Below are 16,382 nucleotides of genomic sequence, written 5' to 3'. Positions count from 1 at the left end.
ATGTCATAAAGTTTCATCCCACCCCTCCCCAGGGTGGAAGGATTTCTATCTGAAGATATCCAGCAGTGAAGTAGCCCCCCACAATGGTCCCTTCTTTCAGCAATACACACCCCTCATTCTTGCCCCCTAAATTTCCAAGGGCAGTGAAAGAACACGGAGCTCACGCAACCCCTTTTCCCCACAGAGTCAGACACTCCTGCAAATAAAAACCTGGCACCCGACCACTGAGGCCTTATTGAAATAAATGCCCCACTTTGGGCACCCAGTTTTTCAGAACTAGATGCCAAAAACAGGCTAAATTTCCCCTACAGCACCTCACAGCCCTGCTGGAAGCAAAATTTCCTTCCTCCAGTCCCAAGCCCCGGAATTACAAGGGGAGAAAGCGAAAGCTGGAAGCGACTTACTGCGGGAGTGCTGGCCTGGCCGCCGCCTTCTGGGCTGGTCTGGCTGCTCTAGGCTGGGAGAGCGCTCACCTACCTCTGCCCCCTTCCCCACCACTGCGAGCAGTTAAAGTGTCACTTAACATTCTGGAGAATGTGAAATATACCGCGCGGTGTCAACTCCCCAAAACCATAAAACTAACTTTATGGACCTCACGTGACTTTCTCGAGCCAGTGAGGGGTATCTGTCTGACTTCTCGGTGATTTTTACGATCTAACTTCAAGATAAAACCCCTATCCATTTGACATCTAAATGTCATAGCGACTTTTGGGATAGTTTGCTATCGACAAAGGGGGACAAAGTCAAGGGGTGAAGGGGAAGCAGGGCCCAGTAGAGCCTCCAGGACCCTGGGCTGCCTCCTCACCAGCTCCCCCTCCCCCCATATCCAGTAAGAAGTTGGGCCAAGCTGGAAGGGATTGACCGGGTAAGTGTCCAGACTTGACTCTTGTGCTCAGGGTGGAGGCTAACTTGGATGGAGGTGGACTGGGCCCTGGCCCTGGGCCGGTCTGGCTGGAGGGGAAAACAGGGGTCTTTCAGGAGGGACCTCAACTCCTAATCAAGAAGGAAGGTCAGCTGGGCACCTAGAAAGAAGGAGCTCTAGAAAAGTGTAGAGAAAGCTAGAGGTCAGAGAAAACCTTTGAAATTGAGCTGATTTTTTTTTTCTTTTTGCCTTAGTGGCAGAACTGAATTGGAATTTGTAGCAGGGAAAAGGGAGCTGGGCGGGCCTCTACCACTTCCAAAAGGCCAGGAACCTCCTTCACAGGACTTAGGCCCAAATTACTTTCCCTAAAGAGTTTTCCAGAGGCTTTGCTGGCCAGTTGATGGGAGGCCAGAATGGAGTCCAGCTCAGCCTTTCCCATGCCCCAGCCCCGCATGGGGTTTCTGGGCCTCTCAGTCCCCCAGGCATGAAGGCCTATTCCCTGGCCCAAGCACCACTGATCAAGCCAGGGACTTAGGTAGCTGAGAGTGGCTGCTGGGAAGCATCCTACATTATTTTCCCTATACCCCAGATCTATAGAGAATGGTCCAGAACCGTCTAGGGTGTGCCTGGTGATTGGAGAGGTAGACCCCCCCCCATCTAGAAAAGACAAGTGGAAGGGTAGTGGAGTGGGGGAAACATTTATTTGACTTCAAGGAAAGCTACAAACAAATACCAAAAGCGAATTACTGAGACAGGCCCGGCAAAGATAGATTTCACACGTAGCACAGCATCCACTCGCTCACTACAAATGGTCTTGGAAGTGAAATGGGTAGGGAGAAAAAGATGGGTTTGACCCAGACTATTCCCATATTTACAAGCTTTGGGCCCTCTAGCCAAACCCATGGATTCACAGAGAAATACACAAGACATTTTACACTGAAGATTATTTTTGTTTCCTTATACTCCCAGACCAGGCCTTGTGGAGCCTACTCAGGCAACAGGAACTTAAATCTCACTGTTTTCCTTCCCTCTTCTCAGCATCACTCCTTTGGTCCTCTCTAGCCCCTTCCCACCCCAGGACCAAGCCCCTGGGAGACCTGGGCCTGGAAAGTGGAGGAGGAGGAGGAGGAGGAGGGTGAAAAGAGACACAGTCATGGACTCCATTTCCCAGTCCAGCTCAGCTGGGCCCTGTGCTGCGGGCTACCCCACCTCAACTGCCGCCCCTTAGAGAAGTTTCCAGCTGAAACTCAAAATACAGTGATCATCCTTTTATAAATAAGTTAGAACACAGATGGGAAGGGGAAAGTTCACATTAAACATGCGAATTTCTTTTTTTTTTTTCCCCCTGGGGAAAGGACTGCAACCACAGACACGAACATTCAGAAACACTGGCGGATTTGGGGCCATCGGAAAGGAGTGGGGAGCATGGAGGGAAAATAATAATAATTATTATTATTAACAATAATAACAAGATAACCAGTCCAGGAGAAAGGGAGCCACAGGAAGACCTAAGACCAAACGAAAAATCGTAACACAAGGCCAGGGCGAGGCAGGCTGTGGGAACGGGTCCCCAGCGGGCGGCCGCAGCGCGGGGAGGACTAGAGGGGCTGGGGCTGGAGTGTCGTGGGCTCTTGGGCCGCCCGGGGCTCCTCTGGGCAGGCTCAGGGCTGGAAGGCGCTGCCGGCTGTAGCCAGGCTCATACTTTTCAGTTTGTTGTCCTTCTTCCACTTCATGCGCCGGTTCTGGAACCAGATCTTGATCTGGCGCTCGGACAGGCAGAGTGCGTGGGCGATCTCGATGCGCCGCCGCCGGGTCAGGTAGCGGTTGAAGTGAAACTCTTTCTCCAGCTCCAGGGTTTGATAGCGGGTATATGCGGTCCGAGCCCTTTTCCCGTCTGGCCCGGTCATATCTGGAGCAGATAGAGTAGAGCCACAAGGCAACGTTATTCCGGTTAAGGGAGGGGGCACTGAGTAGGAAGGGGCGGGGGAGCAGGACCCAGGCGTCCCCAGCACCCAGCTCACCACAGCTCCAATCCTCCCTACTCCAGATGCCGACATCCAGGCTGGATTTCTGCACCCCCTTCTCCTGCAGCCCCCACTTCTGCAGGCAGCGAATGCGCCCGGCTTTGTCTCTTGCTCCCTGCCAGAGCCTCACCCTGGGCTGGGCTCAGGCGGTCGCTCGCCCCGGGAGGGAGGAGAGAGCTTGCACTTTTGCCCTGGAAAGCTCATTTTACTGCTCTCCCCTTCTTTGCTAGAAGCAATCTCAAAATTTCGGGGGTAAGAAGGGCCTTTCCCCACATTACATAAAGCCCATCCTTCATTCTAAAGCTGGTGCAGCTAAGCGAATAAAACCTAAGAGAAGCTGGAAACAAATTATTAAAAATACCCCCTCCCAGTTAGACACCCTGTTTGGCTCTGTCCACAAAGCCCTGAGGACCCTCTTAGAGACTTCTCCCCCTTGGAAAAATAAATCTATATTTGAGGAAAAGCCAAGCTCTCCTCGCGCCCCCCCCAAATGCAGAGAAGGAAGGCTGGGAAGACAAAAAAGAGAGACAGAATTACCATGGCTGATGTGAAGCTTCCTCATCCAGGGGAATATCTGCGGAGTCTGCCCCTCAGGCGCGGCTGTGGAGGTGGCCATGGGTTCTGGCTGCGCCCGAGCTAGGTTCGGGCTGCTTAGCTGGCTCCCCGCTTCCTCAGGCTCCGAGGACGCGCTGGCCTCGTCTATTTCGGTGAAATTGGCGCTGGAGCTGGCCGGGGTCGCCTGGTCGGAGGGGGACGAAGCAGAGGGCTTGGCGCCGTGGCTGTCGCCGTTGGTGCAAGGCAGGGACTCGGGCGAGGACAGGGAGCAGCTCGATGCCGCTTGCCTGAAGCGGGGCTCCTGGGCGGGCGTGGGGAAGGCGCGCGAGCTCTCGCCCACCGCCCCAAAGTGGCTGGAGGAGGCCGAGGAGCGGTTGACGCTGAGGTCCATCCCATTGTAATTGTAGCCGTAAGAGCCGGTGTGCATGGCAGCGGGATCCCTGTAAGAGCCGCTCAGAGAGCTGCCACTGCCATAATTTAGCAACTGATAGTCCGGGCCATTTGGATAACGCCCCGAGAAGGAGTTTACAAAGTACGAGCTCATTTGGGTGATTTTGGAGGGCTTGATTTGTGGATCGTGGTCGTTATAACCCTGTGCTTCACGATTTATGATGTATTAATGAATTATAGCGATGCACTGTACTTCGTTTTGCTATGTATGCGGCCAAATATGGGGGGGGTGGAAGGGGGATGGGGGGGCGTTAGGGAATCACGTGCTTTTGTTGACCAGTCGTAAATTCTCGCTGATGACCTCAAGAGGTAATTCATGCTCTATGGTTACAAATAATGACGATCCGAGAATCGTTAGGGCCGATTCAATGCGAGGCTCCGAGAGAGGGGGAAAAGGGAGAAGGGGGAGAAACAGGGAGAAGGTTGGCGTTGGCCTCTGAGCAGAGCGCGCCACCTCCCGGCGACCGGCGGGAGCGCGGGCCGAAGACCGCCATGGCGGCGGCGTCAGCCTCCCCGCGGACTCGCCGCAGCCGCCGGGAGAGAAAGAAACCCTGGCCGTGGCTCACTCGCAGGGTTGAGCCCTTTAGAGGAGGGGATTGAGCTTTTTGCCCACTTCCTTGTGGTGGGGTTAGTCTCTCGTTTTGTGTCCTTCTCCCTATCATCATCATTATTATTTTAACTCTGGATGAGGTGATTAAAGATTGAGTTGCTTTTCTCTTACTCCGGCTTTGCAAGTCTCCCGGTTGGGGCGGAAATGGGGGGAAGGGTTGGAAGTTGTGTGTGAAAAACAATTATTGCAATGGGTCTTCCCCAGCTCAGCCCGGCCTGCTTCCTGACGAGACTGCGGAGGCCGAGCCACAGCGCCCAGGCCGAGCGAGCAGGGCTGAGCCGGAGGCTTGAGGAAGCAGGAGAAGCTTTCACTTCTCCTGGGCCCCTTGGAAGTTTGGAATGCTCTTCCTGACCTCCTTCTTGTCCTTAGCCCAAGCCCGGGGAATGGCAAAACGGTGCAGGGACCCCAGAGGACGAGCACCGCTGTAGCTAAGCGGCCTACTTTGCCGGAAAGACTGCAGCGGTCGCTGCGTCGGCGGCTTGGGTTTGGGTGGTAACGGCTGAGAGTTCGGGGTTAAAGCGGGACCCCTCGGCCTCCGTGTCAGATGCCGGCTATAGCATTCGGAGGCCCCACTTGAGGCCCCTCGCTGGTGGCTGGGCAGTTTGAGAATTTGCCCGGCGGCCCACCGCCTTCCCGGGGAAGGGGTTCCGAAGACCGCGGAGCCTTGCTGCGCGCTGGGCGGCCAGAGGCCGCTGCAGCTGGGCCCCTTCTGCCAGGCAGCTATTTTCTTTAAAAATAAAAAAGGGGAGAGAGAGGGAGGAAGAAGAAAGGAAAACAGTGTCAGCAGCTTGCCGCCTGGGTGCGGGTGGGGGTAGAAAGAGACTGGGCCATTTTGGGTTAAGAGGATGAGACCCAAATGCCCCATCACCTGGCCTCCCTCCCTCGGATCTCCAAGGAGCAAGGGAAAGTCATGTCCTTCTGCCAGTGCCTGCTGGCGGCTTTACATTCCCCTACTTGTCACTGAGCTTCTCCTTGAGGTAGGAAAGGGCACCTGGCCCCTTCAGCTGCATGGCAGAGAGATAGCCAGTGGCCCCATTTTTCAGTCCCCGGAGCCACAGGCCAGAAGCCGAGGGCCAGGGATGGAGGAGACCTGACCGTGTGGCGGGCCTGAGGCCAGGCGCCTCAGCAACCACGAGGATAGGAAAGCGCTGCAGAGGCGCTGAGGCTCGCCACGCTCAATCTCTGCAGGGGCTTCGGGATAAGGGACATCAGTGGCGCGTCCCTAGTGCTGTGGACAAACGGGGAAAGGCTGGAGAATAAGAGAAAAATGGCCCCTCTCCGTCCCCCAATCTGTACAGGGAGAGGCGGTTGTGAGCCTCTGCACTGTCCAGGTGCAGCGTTGGGGCCTGGGAGCGACTGATCTCTCCAGCCTTTATCCCAACCGTAACTCTCGAATCCAGTGGACCCCGCTGGGGAGGCCCCAGGCCGACCAGGGCTCCCGCCTTTGCTGGGGAGTTCAGGCCCTGGGAGGATGGAGGTTGGGGAACGGGGAGAGAGAAAAAAATGGCAGGGGAAGATTGGAGGTGACTGAGCGGCGAGTTTTCACGTCTTTATTATTATTATTATCATCATTATTAATAATATTAATATTATTACCGAAGTATTTCACGTCCAGAGCTAAGACAAGACTACAAACACAACACATAGAAAATTAATAAAATAGAACTTTGTTTTCTTCTGAGGCTCCTCTTCTTCTAGGTAGTATGTGCTCCTTCCAGTGGCTTTGGGGAGGGCGTGGGAGAGATGACAGGTCTGGGGTCAGGGAGTTTTCGAGGCCCCCCGCTGAGGGCACAACGAATCTACCATTGAACCGTGCACAGGGACATGGACGAAATGAGACGAGACACGGACAAGAGCATTTTGCTCTGCTTCCAGGAAACATCAAGCGAGTCCTATCCTCAGTTCTCACGAGGAGCCTGATCGGGCGGAGGCGGGTTCCTCGGGGAGGAAGGAGGGGGCACGCGGGGTGCTGGGTGGGCTCGGCGGCTGGGCCTCCAAGCACCTGCCAAGAGCTCTGCGGGCAGAGGCGGCCAGGAGAGCGCTGGGCCCCGCCTGTCGTGCGCTGGAGAGCAGGTCCCTGGGCTCCTCTGCCCGCAGAGCCTTCTCGGGGCTCTCCGAAGCCCTCCTCGGCTCCCCACAGGCCTCTCCCTTCGCCTCCCCCTCCCTTTCCAGCACCTTCACTCAGCTGGTTTTTCTTCCTCCTCCTCCGCACTGAGCTGAGAGGCGCTGAGCAGTTTGCTCTCCTTTTTCCACTTCATGCGCCGGTTCTGGAACCAGATCTTGATCTGTCGCTCGGTCAGGCACAGGGCGTGCGCGATCTCGATACGCCGCCGCCGCGTCAGGTAGCGATTGTAGTGAAACTCTTTCTCCAGCTCCAGCGTCTGGTAGCGCGTGTAGGTCTGGCGGCCTCGTCGGCCGCTGGGCCCAAAGGAGGAACCTGTTACGCAGAGCGGAGATGCTGAGGCCTGGGGTCACAGTGCCCACAGTCCCCCTCCCCCACTCGACCCTCAAACATGGACTCCAGGCTGTCCCGGGATACCCTCCACACTCTGTTCCGTGTACCCCCTTCCCCACTCCTCCAGCGCCCCCTCCAGATTCCCTCCTGGTCTCATAGGCAAGTGCCTTCAGTCTAGACTCTCTGTGGGGGAGGGGAGGAGCAGTTTGAACTCCCACCTGAGCCCAGGGGGAGGAGCTGGCCAGGTGTGTCTCTTCCTAGCTACATCTTTTCTTTCTCTCCCTTTCCATCCATCTAGGCCCCCGCCCACCCAATGATAGATTCAGCCCCTTAATCCGTAAGGACATGAATCGATCCATAGTCCACATTAACGGCTCCTTACTTTGGTGTCCTGCTAATGGACATCAATTGGGATTTAAGGCCGACAGATAATCCAACCTGAGACCCAGGCGCCTGTTTCTCCCTCTCCCCCCTCCGTCTCCTTCCTCTTTTTTTTAATCCCCTAGTCTTCCTCTCTCCTCTGACTACCACTCCTTTCTTGGTACCTCTTCACTCCCCAGCTCCCCACCCCTAGGGAAGCACAGTCCCAGGCAGACCAGCTCTCCCTCGCCAGCGTCACACCGCCCCCCCCCTTGCATGACGCTCTTGGTTTTTAATGGAGCCCTCTTTGGGTAGCGGACTGGACCAGGGCAGGGAGAGGGGGCTGGGGCCCAAAGGAAAGCAAAACCAGTGGCTGCGACCCCTGCTTCCTTCCCTGACCTGGAATCCCGGCTCTGGCCTGGCGCTCTGGGAGAGCCCACTCACTTCCCCTGGCTCCCAGTGCAGGAGGACTTTGCAAACTTTGTAACTCCTGTGGACCCGAGGACAGAGCGGGAGACTCTGAGCAGGCGCCCAATCTTCCCCTATCTACTAACTGAGAAGACCACCCAGCACCCTGTGGGAGAATGGGGGGGTCTCGCTAGTTGTCTCCCGGGGTGGGGGACCCAGGGACCGGCGGCGGAGAGAAGCCTCACTCACTGTTGCATGAATTCATCCGCTGCATCCATGGGTAGACTGGAGTGGAGCACTTCTGCTCCTCGGTCTCGCCGAACACGCTCTTGTCCTGCGCGCAGTCCGACTTCCGCGGCTCGGGGTGGAACGCGGGAGGCTCGTCGGCGCCCGAGAGCGCGCAGGCCGACTCCTTCTCGCGGTAGAAGGCCGGCGCCGGCCCGTAGTCGCAAGGCGCCGCTCGGCCATAGCCACCACCGGCCGGCGGGTAATAGGAGGAAGTGGCAAAGCCCTTGTCCTGGCCGGGCCCCGGCCCATAGGGCGCTGGGTAGTGCCTCAACGGGTCCGCATAGCCGGATGAGTAGAGCGGTAGCTGGCCCAGGAAGGACTCCTGCCCGCTGGCCAGAGTGACGGGGAAGGTGGAGTTCACGAAATAGGAACTCATTGGGAGGGGAGGCGCGCGCGGCCGCTGCTGCTCCGCCGGGTTTATGATTTGTTGTGTTTTATAGTCTGAGCGCCGCGCCTATTAGTAGTATATCCGAGATTGGGTTTTAGCTGAGGGGGGATGGCGAGGTGCCAGTGAGGGCCAGAAGGAAATACAACCATCTGATCCAACACTGACCAATGGCAGAGGCAGGAATTGTCAAATAGCACCCTGGAGGAGCGCAGCCCGCACGAGGGACCCGCGCACAAACCTATCAACCTTTTTTTTCCTCCTTCTCCTCCTTTCTCTCTCTCTCCCCAACAACACAACGCGTCCTGTTCCACCTACGTAGAATCTGCGAAAGAGGCGCTGTGCCTTTGAGGGAGGAGGGAGCATTTGGATGGAGACCACCCCATCCCCCAGTGATTAAGTAAATATATCCCTCCCCTCACCCCACGCAGGATAGGAAAAAGTTAATTGTGTTTTCAGAAAAGTTAACCCCTGCGTAGCTTGGACCCTTTCCCTCAGGGAGGGGTGGGTAAATGTTGCTGAATATCCTTGAGAGAGAGCTAAAGGAGGTTTGTTTCTAGGGTTTTATGTTGGTAGGTGATAAGAGTTCTCTGATAATTTGCATCGTTTCAGAAAGGAAAGCAAAGAAGAAACACCTTCCTTCCCAGGTTTTGAAAATCGTTTTTCTGTTTATCAGATCTACTCTCTCCTCTCTAAAGCCAGGTTTTATTATTCCTGCTTCTCCACAACTCTTATGGTCTGAGGGGGGCGGGTCAGATCCCACTGCCTGGAAGACCCAGAAGAGGGGGAGATGGCAAGAGGTTCTGAACCCCAGCTTCCCCTCTGGCTCTGCAGCCAGCTTAGGAGCTTCTTGGAAGGCTGTGGCTGCGGCTGTCCAAGACATCCCGCCTGGTTCTAGCATGCAGCTGGGCACTCTTGGCAGGGGAAGAGCCACTGGGAAAAAGGACTGGCCCTCTCCTCACTTGGGGATATGGAGTGAGAGGTACCCTTCATTCTACGTGGCTTTATCTGTCTGATTCCTATCCTGCCTGCAACCCTCTCTCCAGTACCCCTTGATACCCTAAAAGACAGAAATATCCTGGGCTTAGATTTTTAGGAATCAAGGATGTCCAGGTAAATCTGGGCACAAGGAAGAAATTGTTCCTCTTGCAATTGTGGGTCTTCAAATCCTCCTAATATTTGAAGCAATCGGAGGACCACCTGGAAAAGAGGAGCCCTCACCCCTTTTCCAGGTCTCTCTAGAAGCTGGCAGTTCCCTTTCAAATCAATTCTTTCCCAAGACTTGGTTTTGCTTTAGTTTTATAAGGAGGGAGGTGCTCCAGTCCTCCTGGGGACTCAGCAGGCAGTTTCCAACCATCAGCCTGTATCTCCTCTCCCTTCTGTCTGTCTCTCAGCATCTCTACAATTCTGTTCCCCCCCAACCCCATGTTTGGATCATCAGCTTTGCTGCCTTACAAGCTTGGGCATAAGAATGTATGCCTCTGGCTCTCTCATCCGAGGAAAATAAGCATTGAGCCAGGGTGGAAGACAGGACCACAATGCACTTCCAACATTCTAATATGTGTGCACAGGCCAGCCAGTGAAGGTTGGCAAACTTCCGACCTGGGGACAGGAAGGGGTCAGGGTGTATGACAAAGTCTGATGTCTGGCCAGGCTGACCCTCCTCTGCCTGTCCTTAGGACTCCTTTTTATGACCCAGCTCTGCCCCCCCCAAGATGGCACAAGACACTAGGGAAGGTGGTACAGGGCTGAGGTTGGGTAACCAAGGGTGGGAACTTATTTGGTTGCAAAGTGGGCTCTCTGAACTCAGGGCAACTTCTAGGCTATATCTTCATGGCAAAGTGGCCATCATGGATGTCCCTCCAATCACTTCCTAGCCTGACTCTATGGGGGGGGGCTCGATGAGGATTTAAGAGAAGAAACTCAAAACCTCTAATAATGAATATAAATGTTCCTAATCTAGCTATGGCTGGGCTCACCCCAAGAGATGAGTAGGGACTATCTGAACAGGGGAAACAAGGTGAGGAAGAGTGCTTGCATGTACCTCCCTCCTCCCTGACACTAAGTCTGACCTCTGGGCCTCAGCCCTCCCTGCCCCCTTCCTGGCCACAATGTCCCCATACTAGCCCTGGGTGGTGTGGTCTGCTCCCTGGAGTCTGGGCAAAATAAGATGCAGTGAGGGAGGGAGCCTTCCCCCATAATAGAAGCAGGAAAATAATTGCCTTATTCTTGGAGTTGCAGTCCCCAAATTAACCTCACCTCTGCAGGTTGCCTGTCAGGAGATGGAGCCACTATGGGCAGGGCCCGGGCGCCTGGAGTCGGGCATGAAAGGAAATAGCGCCTCATTGCTCTTATCTAAGCCCAGAGGTATTTATGAGCGTTTATTCGTCTGATCCGTTTGTTTGGGAAAAAGAACAGGCGGGCAGGGCAGGCCAGAGACTGCCTGGTTTCTGGAGCCAGATCTCTACGAATCTGTCTGTGGTTCAGTCCTCCTCTGTCTGTCTGCCTCCACTGGTGAATATGTAAATACACAGTGGGCACAGCCTTCTGCTGGTCTGGGGTGTCTCCCTGCCTCAAGGAGGAAGTGTGTGTTCAGAGCAGTGGATATAAATGTGTACTAAGTCATCAGTACATAACAGAGGGATTGTACAGATACACCACAGGCAGGATTTATAATTGTAATTTTCTCTGCTGTGAATCTGCGGTCCTGTGGGCAAGCATACACATTCCAGCTCCCAGGAAAATGTTTCCTAAGTAGTGTTCAGTTCAGGAGTAAAATTCTTCATGGGTAACCTCAGGGATGGGTATTTGCCTGCATGTGTTGGGGGGGGGCGGGAGTAGGGATTGAGACATTGTCCAGGCTTTCCATTTCCTCTAAGCTACAAAGCCCCCACCCAAGCCCTCCCAAAGAAATCCAGCACTTTGGATTGTGGGTACCTTCCCCCACTACACCCACCCCCAACTTTGCCAGGGTGGGGCAGATGAAAACATTTCAACCCAATTCTCTCCCTGGGCTGATTCCCTGGGTTTGGAGAACATAAATGTTACCAGAGGTACCCCTGTGGTTCCTCCCACAGCTTGGGGGAGGCTCTTTAGATGAAATACTTAGCCCTAAAATTGGCGGGTCCAAATTGAGGTACAAAGACCTCATTTCCATTATGCAAATGAGCGGCAGCCTCTCTGATCTTAGGGGGGAGTGGGCCGATGGCTCTGAGCCGGCTCTCCTTGTCCTCTCCCCCTAGGACCACGAGCACCCTGATAGCCCTGAAGTGTTTCAATCCGTCAGCCCGACTTCCTCTCCCTACCTGTCCTTCAAATAGCTCTAAAGAAAAAAAATCTCTGAGGGGCCCAAGACCTTCCACGCTGGCTCCCTCGGGGCTTCCCGCAGAGCTGACTCACTAAGCCGAGCCTTCTAGCCGCCAGAAAGTCACTCGGTGGCGGAAAAGCTGAAAGAGCTGCTCCAGAGGTCCAGGCGCAAGAGGCGCCGAGGGCGCGGGGGCCACGGCTGCAGCGTTTGCCCCCAGCACTGCCAGGCCCCTGGACCTTCGCAGCTCCTCCAGCCGCGCGCCAGACCCTAGCGACACCTCGGCTTGCCTGGCACCGCAGGCAATTTCCTGGAACCCCCTACCCCCGCCCAGGAATTGGGGCCACAGCACCTTTAAAGGAGCTGCCAGAGCTTCCTCCTGAGGCTTGAAAGCCGGAGCTAATCAGTAACCCGTGAGACAGGGGCCAATATTCAAACGCCGCAGCACGGGCGCATACCCCGCCCTCGCCACCCCCTTCTGGGAAAGCAGTAGCGTTAAGCGGGTGGAGGGGTCCGGCAGGAGCGGAAATTACAACGCTGTGGTTCCTTAATGATTTAGTCCCATTCCCACTCCCAGTTTTTCCCCAAGCACAGTTGCGTCGATTTCGCTAGAAACGATCGGGAATGGGGGAGGGGATAGCTTCTCACTTGAGACACCAACAATTTCCAGAAAACTCGGTTCAATTCTTTCACCGCGGACCCACCAGCCAAGAATCTGGCAAGACCCACCAGCCAACCGGGAGAACACAGACCCGGTTTGTCTTTTGACAACCGAGTGGAACTGCCGGGGCCGGCGCCTTCCCCGCCGGCCCCTTCCCTTGGCTGAGGAGAAAACCAAATAAACCTTGAACAGCCTTGGCCTCGGATCTCTCCAGCGGCCCCGGTCCTCTCCCGCGCCTTGGTGGGGCGGGGGTGGTGGTGGTGGTGGTGTCGGGGCTCTGATCCCTCAAACCTTTGGTTCAGGGTCCCCTGCCCGCTGCATGTAGCATTCGACCTCTTTAAACATGCCCTGGGAGAAGCCGCTTCCCCTGCCAGCCGCAGGGCTTGGGGCTGGGATGGGCGAGGGCAGGGAGGAGTATGGGGTTGGGCATGGTGGACTTGGGGAGAAATGTGTTCTATTCTTTCATCCACACCCGGGAACCACGATCCAGCAGGGAGCGTCGGTGTGGGCCCCAAATCCCCCGAATCCTGTGGAACCTGTGCGGCTGGGGCTTCAGGCGTCGGGCACGCAGGGCTCAGGCAGTGTCGTGGGGCGTGCGGCGCCGAAGCCGCGTGTCTCCGAACGGACGGTAGATGGCAGCAAACCGCATAATTTGGGTCAGAGCAAACTGTCTAAGGGAGGATTTATAACCCGCCAAGACTACGGGAGAAAAAGACCTTTAGTATGGGTGGGTTTGGGGAATTTTTCCTTTGAGACTAGGCCCCGAGTGCCGTGGGTGTTGGCGGAGAACGACTCTCGCTACGAAGCCAAGCAGTCCCTCCGGCGCCCAGTCCGGGCCTTCGCCTCGGGCATCTACCTGCGCCCCCAGGGGCCCCTCCCGCGCCACAAGTGGCTGCATCGTCCTTCTCCCAGCTCAGGTCTGAGAAAGCCAATATACTCTCCACACACACCCCAGACCCCGCAAAACTCGGGTAACTACAGGCCTGAGGATGAGCGCCCTGCATCTGGTCTTAAGAAAGAGAAAAGCAATCACCTATTCATACAAACAGAAGTAAATCACAGTCTTTCCTGCCCTCGGTGCCCAGTGTCACTCGTCTCTAGGCTCACAGCTTCCCCAGAAGCTCTGGCAACCCACTTTTAAGTCCTTGCCTCAAGGCTTGTGCCTTCTTCCACCCCCAGCTACTTTAGGAATCTATCTCCCGCCCAAAGGTTCTTCTCCACCCCTTTTCCCCAGGAGGCCTGGGTGGGGAGGGGGGGATGAAATCTGGGCACCGGAGGTACAGGACTAGCGGTCTGAGCTCAGCTCCAGTCGGCTTTCTAGTTCAAATACCATCAGGTCCCATAACTGGGTTTTCTTTTTCTTTTCTATTTGTTTTTTATTACAAGCCTAAAACAACAACAGGCTAAACAGTTTCTTCACAATCACCACGTTTGGATCCAGGAGAGTTTGAAACGTTTCCATATCAGACATACACACGACAATTTTCTCCTCCACCGAAATCCACACCTCCCATACCAATACAACACAAGTAACAGTCAATATCGCTCAGAAACCAGCACGCTGTAACCTACCGCGATAAAACCACAAACTGTCTCCCTGCAGAGCGAGGCTCCCTCCTGCGGGAGTGGCGAGAGACCTGGGCATTCTCGGGCAGGCTTCCTGGGGGGTCTCCCTTGCTTTGGGTGCCTCCACCCACAGCCCTTTAATTTCAGAAATGTCACCAAAGAGAGACAGTGAACATTTTTCTGTGAATTGTTCTTTCTGTGTCTCTCTAGCCGCCTCCTCGCCCTCGCCGGCCTCTGCGGAGATTCCAGGCCCTACAGAGACCAGGACGTCCCTTAGCGCCACCGCCCCGCATGCCAATGCTGCCGGGAAGCCGCCGATATCCGCACCAGGCAAGAGAACTCAGCTGGGGCAATTGGGAGAGGCCAGGGCAAGGGAGGGATGATGGGAGGGAAGGGGCAAACCCACAGAAGCCATAGCGACTGGCTTCTTCGGGTGCCATAGAAGCCCAGACACCCCCATCCTCTCTTTTTCAGTCCCCTTGCCTGAGCCTCTCCTTCAAGCTTAAAAAGGCGACTCAGAGCTGGCCTCGTGGCCTCTTTCGGTTCCTCCTCCCATCTTCCCTGCCTTGGCTCCCCCTCCAGGAAGCAGCCACCCCTCTCTCAGCTACTGAATTTCCTGGGAAGCCTCTCCCTGCAGCGCCCAGAGATGGGGATCAGCCCCGTCTTGGAGCGCGGGAGGAGGGAGAAAAACCCAAGCCCCACCCCCTACAAAAGCCATGCTAACGAACAAGAAGAGAATTGTAGAATCTCCCTTACCTTTGCAGACCTTGGGATTTTTTTCTTCTGGATTGAAATGGTTGGGAAGGGAGGGGGGAAAAGGAGCGTTCGATTTCTTCTTCAGCTTCCAGATAATATTGTCCCAACCTGAGAGCCGTCGCTTCCCCTTCTCTGACTTGGGAGAGAGGGTGTTTCGCTTTTCTGACATTTGCATAGAAAATGGAGTAAGTTCTGGCTTTGAAAAATGGTATCAGGCTGCCGTCCTGGGCAGATTGTCCATTTACCTTCCATGATGACTAAAATCCCAGATCAGCAAGCAAATTAATTTAGAATCAAAATTATTTTTGGTTCTCTTTTGTGTAATTCCCACCCCTCCTCCTCTCTCTTTCTCTCTCTCTCTCTCTCTCTCCCTCTCTCTCTTTTCTCTCCTCTCCCCCCTCTCTCTTCCTCTCTCTCTTTTGCTCTATTGAGCTGATACTGAAGTATAAAAATATCAAGAGGCTGGAGCCCTGAAGGACGACAGTGCTCCGACCTAGGTGTGGTGTCCAAAAGAATGCTGCATTATAACCACCAGGGAAATGATAAAAAGTTCATGTTCACGATCGCCTGCCCACATGACCGGCGCTGGCCAATCGCTGGATTCAACCACTCATAAACTTCTATCACAAAGTTGTAAATTTTCATAAAACAACAAGGAATTTATTGCATTTCTTCATGGCTGCTCCACCAGCAACCCTTTTCTCAGTCGCCATCTTCTTTTCTTCTCCTCCTCTCTTTTTGGGGAAACCCTAATTTGAGAAGGGGCGAGATTTGAGGGGCAGGGAATCAGAGTGGAGAAGCCACAAGAATCCAGCTGGGAAGGGGGGTCTTTCCCGAACATCCCTATTTTCCACAGCAACTCTGCCAGCTCCTCTAGTAAAAATTCACTCCAAACCCTCTGGATAGGACTAGTCTGAGGCAATTTTGGGGGAAGGCGGGAGCAACAACCTGTTTCCAGAGTTGCCATCTGCATCAGGGCAAAATGAAAGCTTCAGTGTCCCCCGCTCGCCTTCTGAACTGGCTCCCTCATTCCTAGCCCTGGAGATGGCAGGACCCCCACCTGTGAGGCTTGTAGCATTGCTGTGTTTGGGGACCTCAGATCCCCCAGGGCTTAGTTTTTGCCCCAGGAGGAAAGGTGGCCTGGATGGGGGCCAAGGCAGATAGTGGAGAAACCAATTCTCTTGCCCTCCGCACCCCAGAAACTGGGGGAGGGTAAAGCCAAATCCTGGCCTCTCCCGCCCAAACACAGGCAAGTCCAGGTTCTCTATGACAGCTCCACTCGCTCTCCAGGGAGTTCTCTGACCACTAATGGGGGGAACTGCAGGTTTAGGAGCCTTTTACTTACAAACTCAAATTAAACAGTTTCCTAAAACCAACCCTCCTCTCATTTTCTGTCCGATGTCTGTTCTTTAAATTTAAACAATCCAGCGTTTGTAATCGAATTTATATTAAAAACCAGTTCCGCAAGGTCTAGCTGCGTAGACACCACCCTTCAGGATTTTGTCCCTCAGTCAGGGGGTGTTTTGGAGCAAAAAAATAAAATTCAGCCCACGTTTCCCAGGTCCCCTGAAATAGCCCCGTATTTTGAGTTGAGCAATTAGTACTCAAATGCAGGAAACGAAATAACCTCTGAAAATATGTTTTTCTTTCTCTCTCCCTCTCTCTGTGCTTCGGAGTAGGTCGCAGGTTGCCGGCGGC

General features: G+C 54.7%; 2 protein-coding genes across 2 annotated transcripts; both read right to left on the bottom strand.

The window, feature by feature from the left end:
• Nucleotides 1-2,292: 2,292 nt before the first annotated feature.
• Nucleotides 2,293-4,092, bottom strand: HOXB5 (homeobox B5). Its single transcript, XM_012766039.3, has 2 exons — nucleotides 3,424-4,092; nucleotides 2,293-2,771 (listed from the first exon to the last, which is right to left on the bottom strand). Exons 1-2 carry the CDS (start codon nucleotides 3,983-3,985, stop codon nucleotides 2,524-2,526), a joined length of 810 nt encoding a protein of 269 aa, XP_012621493.1. The 5' UTR covers nucleotides 3,986-4,092; the 3' UTR covers nucleotides 2,293-2,523.
• Nucleotides 4,093-5,228: 1,136 nt separating this feature from the next.
• Nucleotides 5,229-14,146, bottom strand: HOXB6 (homeobox B6). The gene is made up of 2 exons (XM_075994504.1): nucleotides 7,974-14,146; nucleotides 5,229-6,938 (listed from the first exon to the last, which is right to left on the bottom strand). The coding sequence occupies exons 1-2, from the start codon at nucleotides 8,386-8,388 to the stop codon at nucleotides 6,679-6,681; spliced, it is 675 nt and encodes a 224-aa protein (XP_075850619.1). The 5' UTR covers nucleotides 8,389-14,146; the 3' UTR covers nucleotides 5,229-6,678.
• Between the last annotated feature and the right edge of the window lie 2,236 nt (nucleotides 14,147-16,382).

The sequence above is a fragment of the Microcebus murinus genome, chromosome 18 (assembly GCF_040939455.1).
Source record: "Microcebus murinus isolate Inina chromosome 18, M.murinus_Inina_mat1.0, whole genome shotgun sequence".
In the NCBI taxonomy this organism is placed as follows: Eukaryota; Metazoa; Chordata; class Mammalia; order Primates; family Cheirogaleidae; genus Microcebus; species Microcebus murinus.
This window is presented reverse-complemented; position numbering and strand designations above follow the sequence as displayed.

Coding starts and splice junctions, on each gene's coding strand:
- HOXB5 (XM_012766039.3), bottom strand. CDS start 3,985: ATGAGCTCGTACTTTGTAAACTCCTTCTCGGGGCGTTATCCAAATGGC. Junction 2,772..3,423: donor GAAGCTTCACATCAGCCATG/GTAATTCTGTCT, acceptor TATCTGCTCCAG/ATATGACCGGGCCAGACGGG.
- HOXB6 (XM_075994504.1), bottom strand. CDS start 8,388: ATGAGTTCCTATTTCGTGAACTCCACCTTCCCCGTCACTCTGGCCAGC. Junction 6,939..7,973: donor GCGGATGAATTCATGCAACA/GTGAGTGAGGCT, acceptor TCTGCGTAACAG/GTTCCTCCTTTGGGCCCAGC.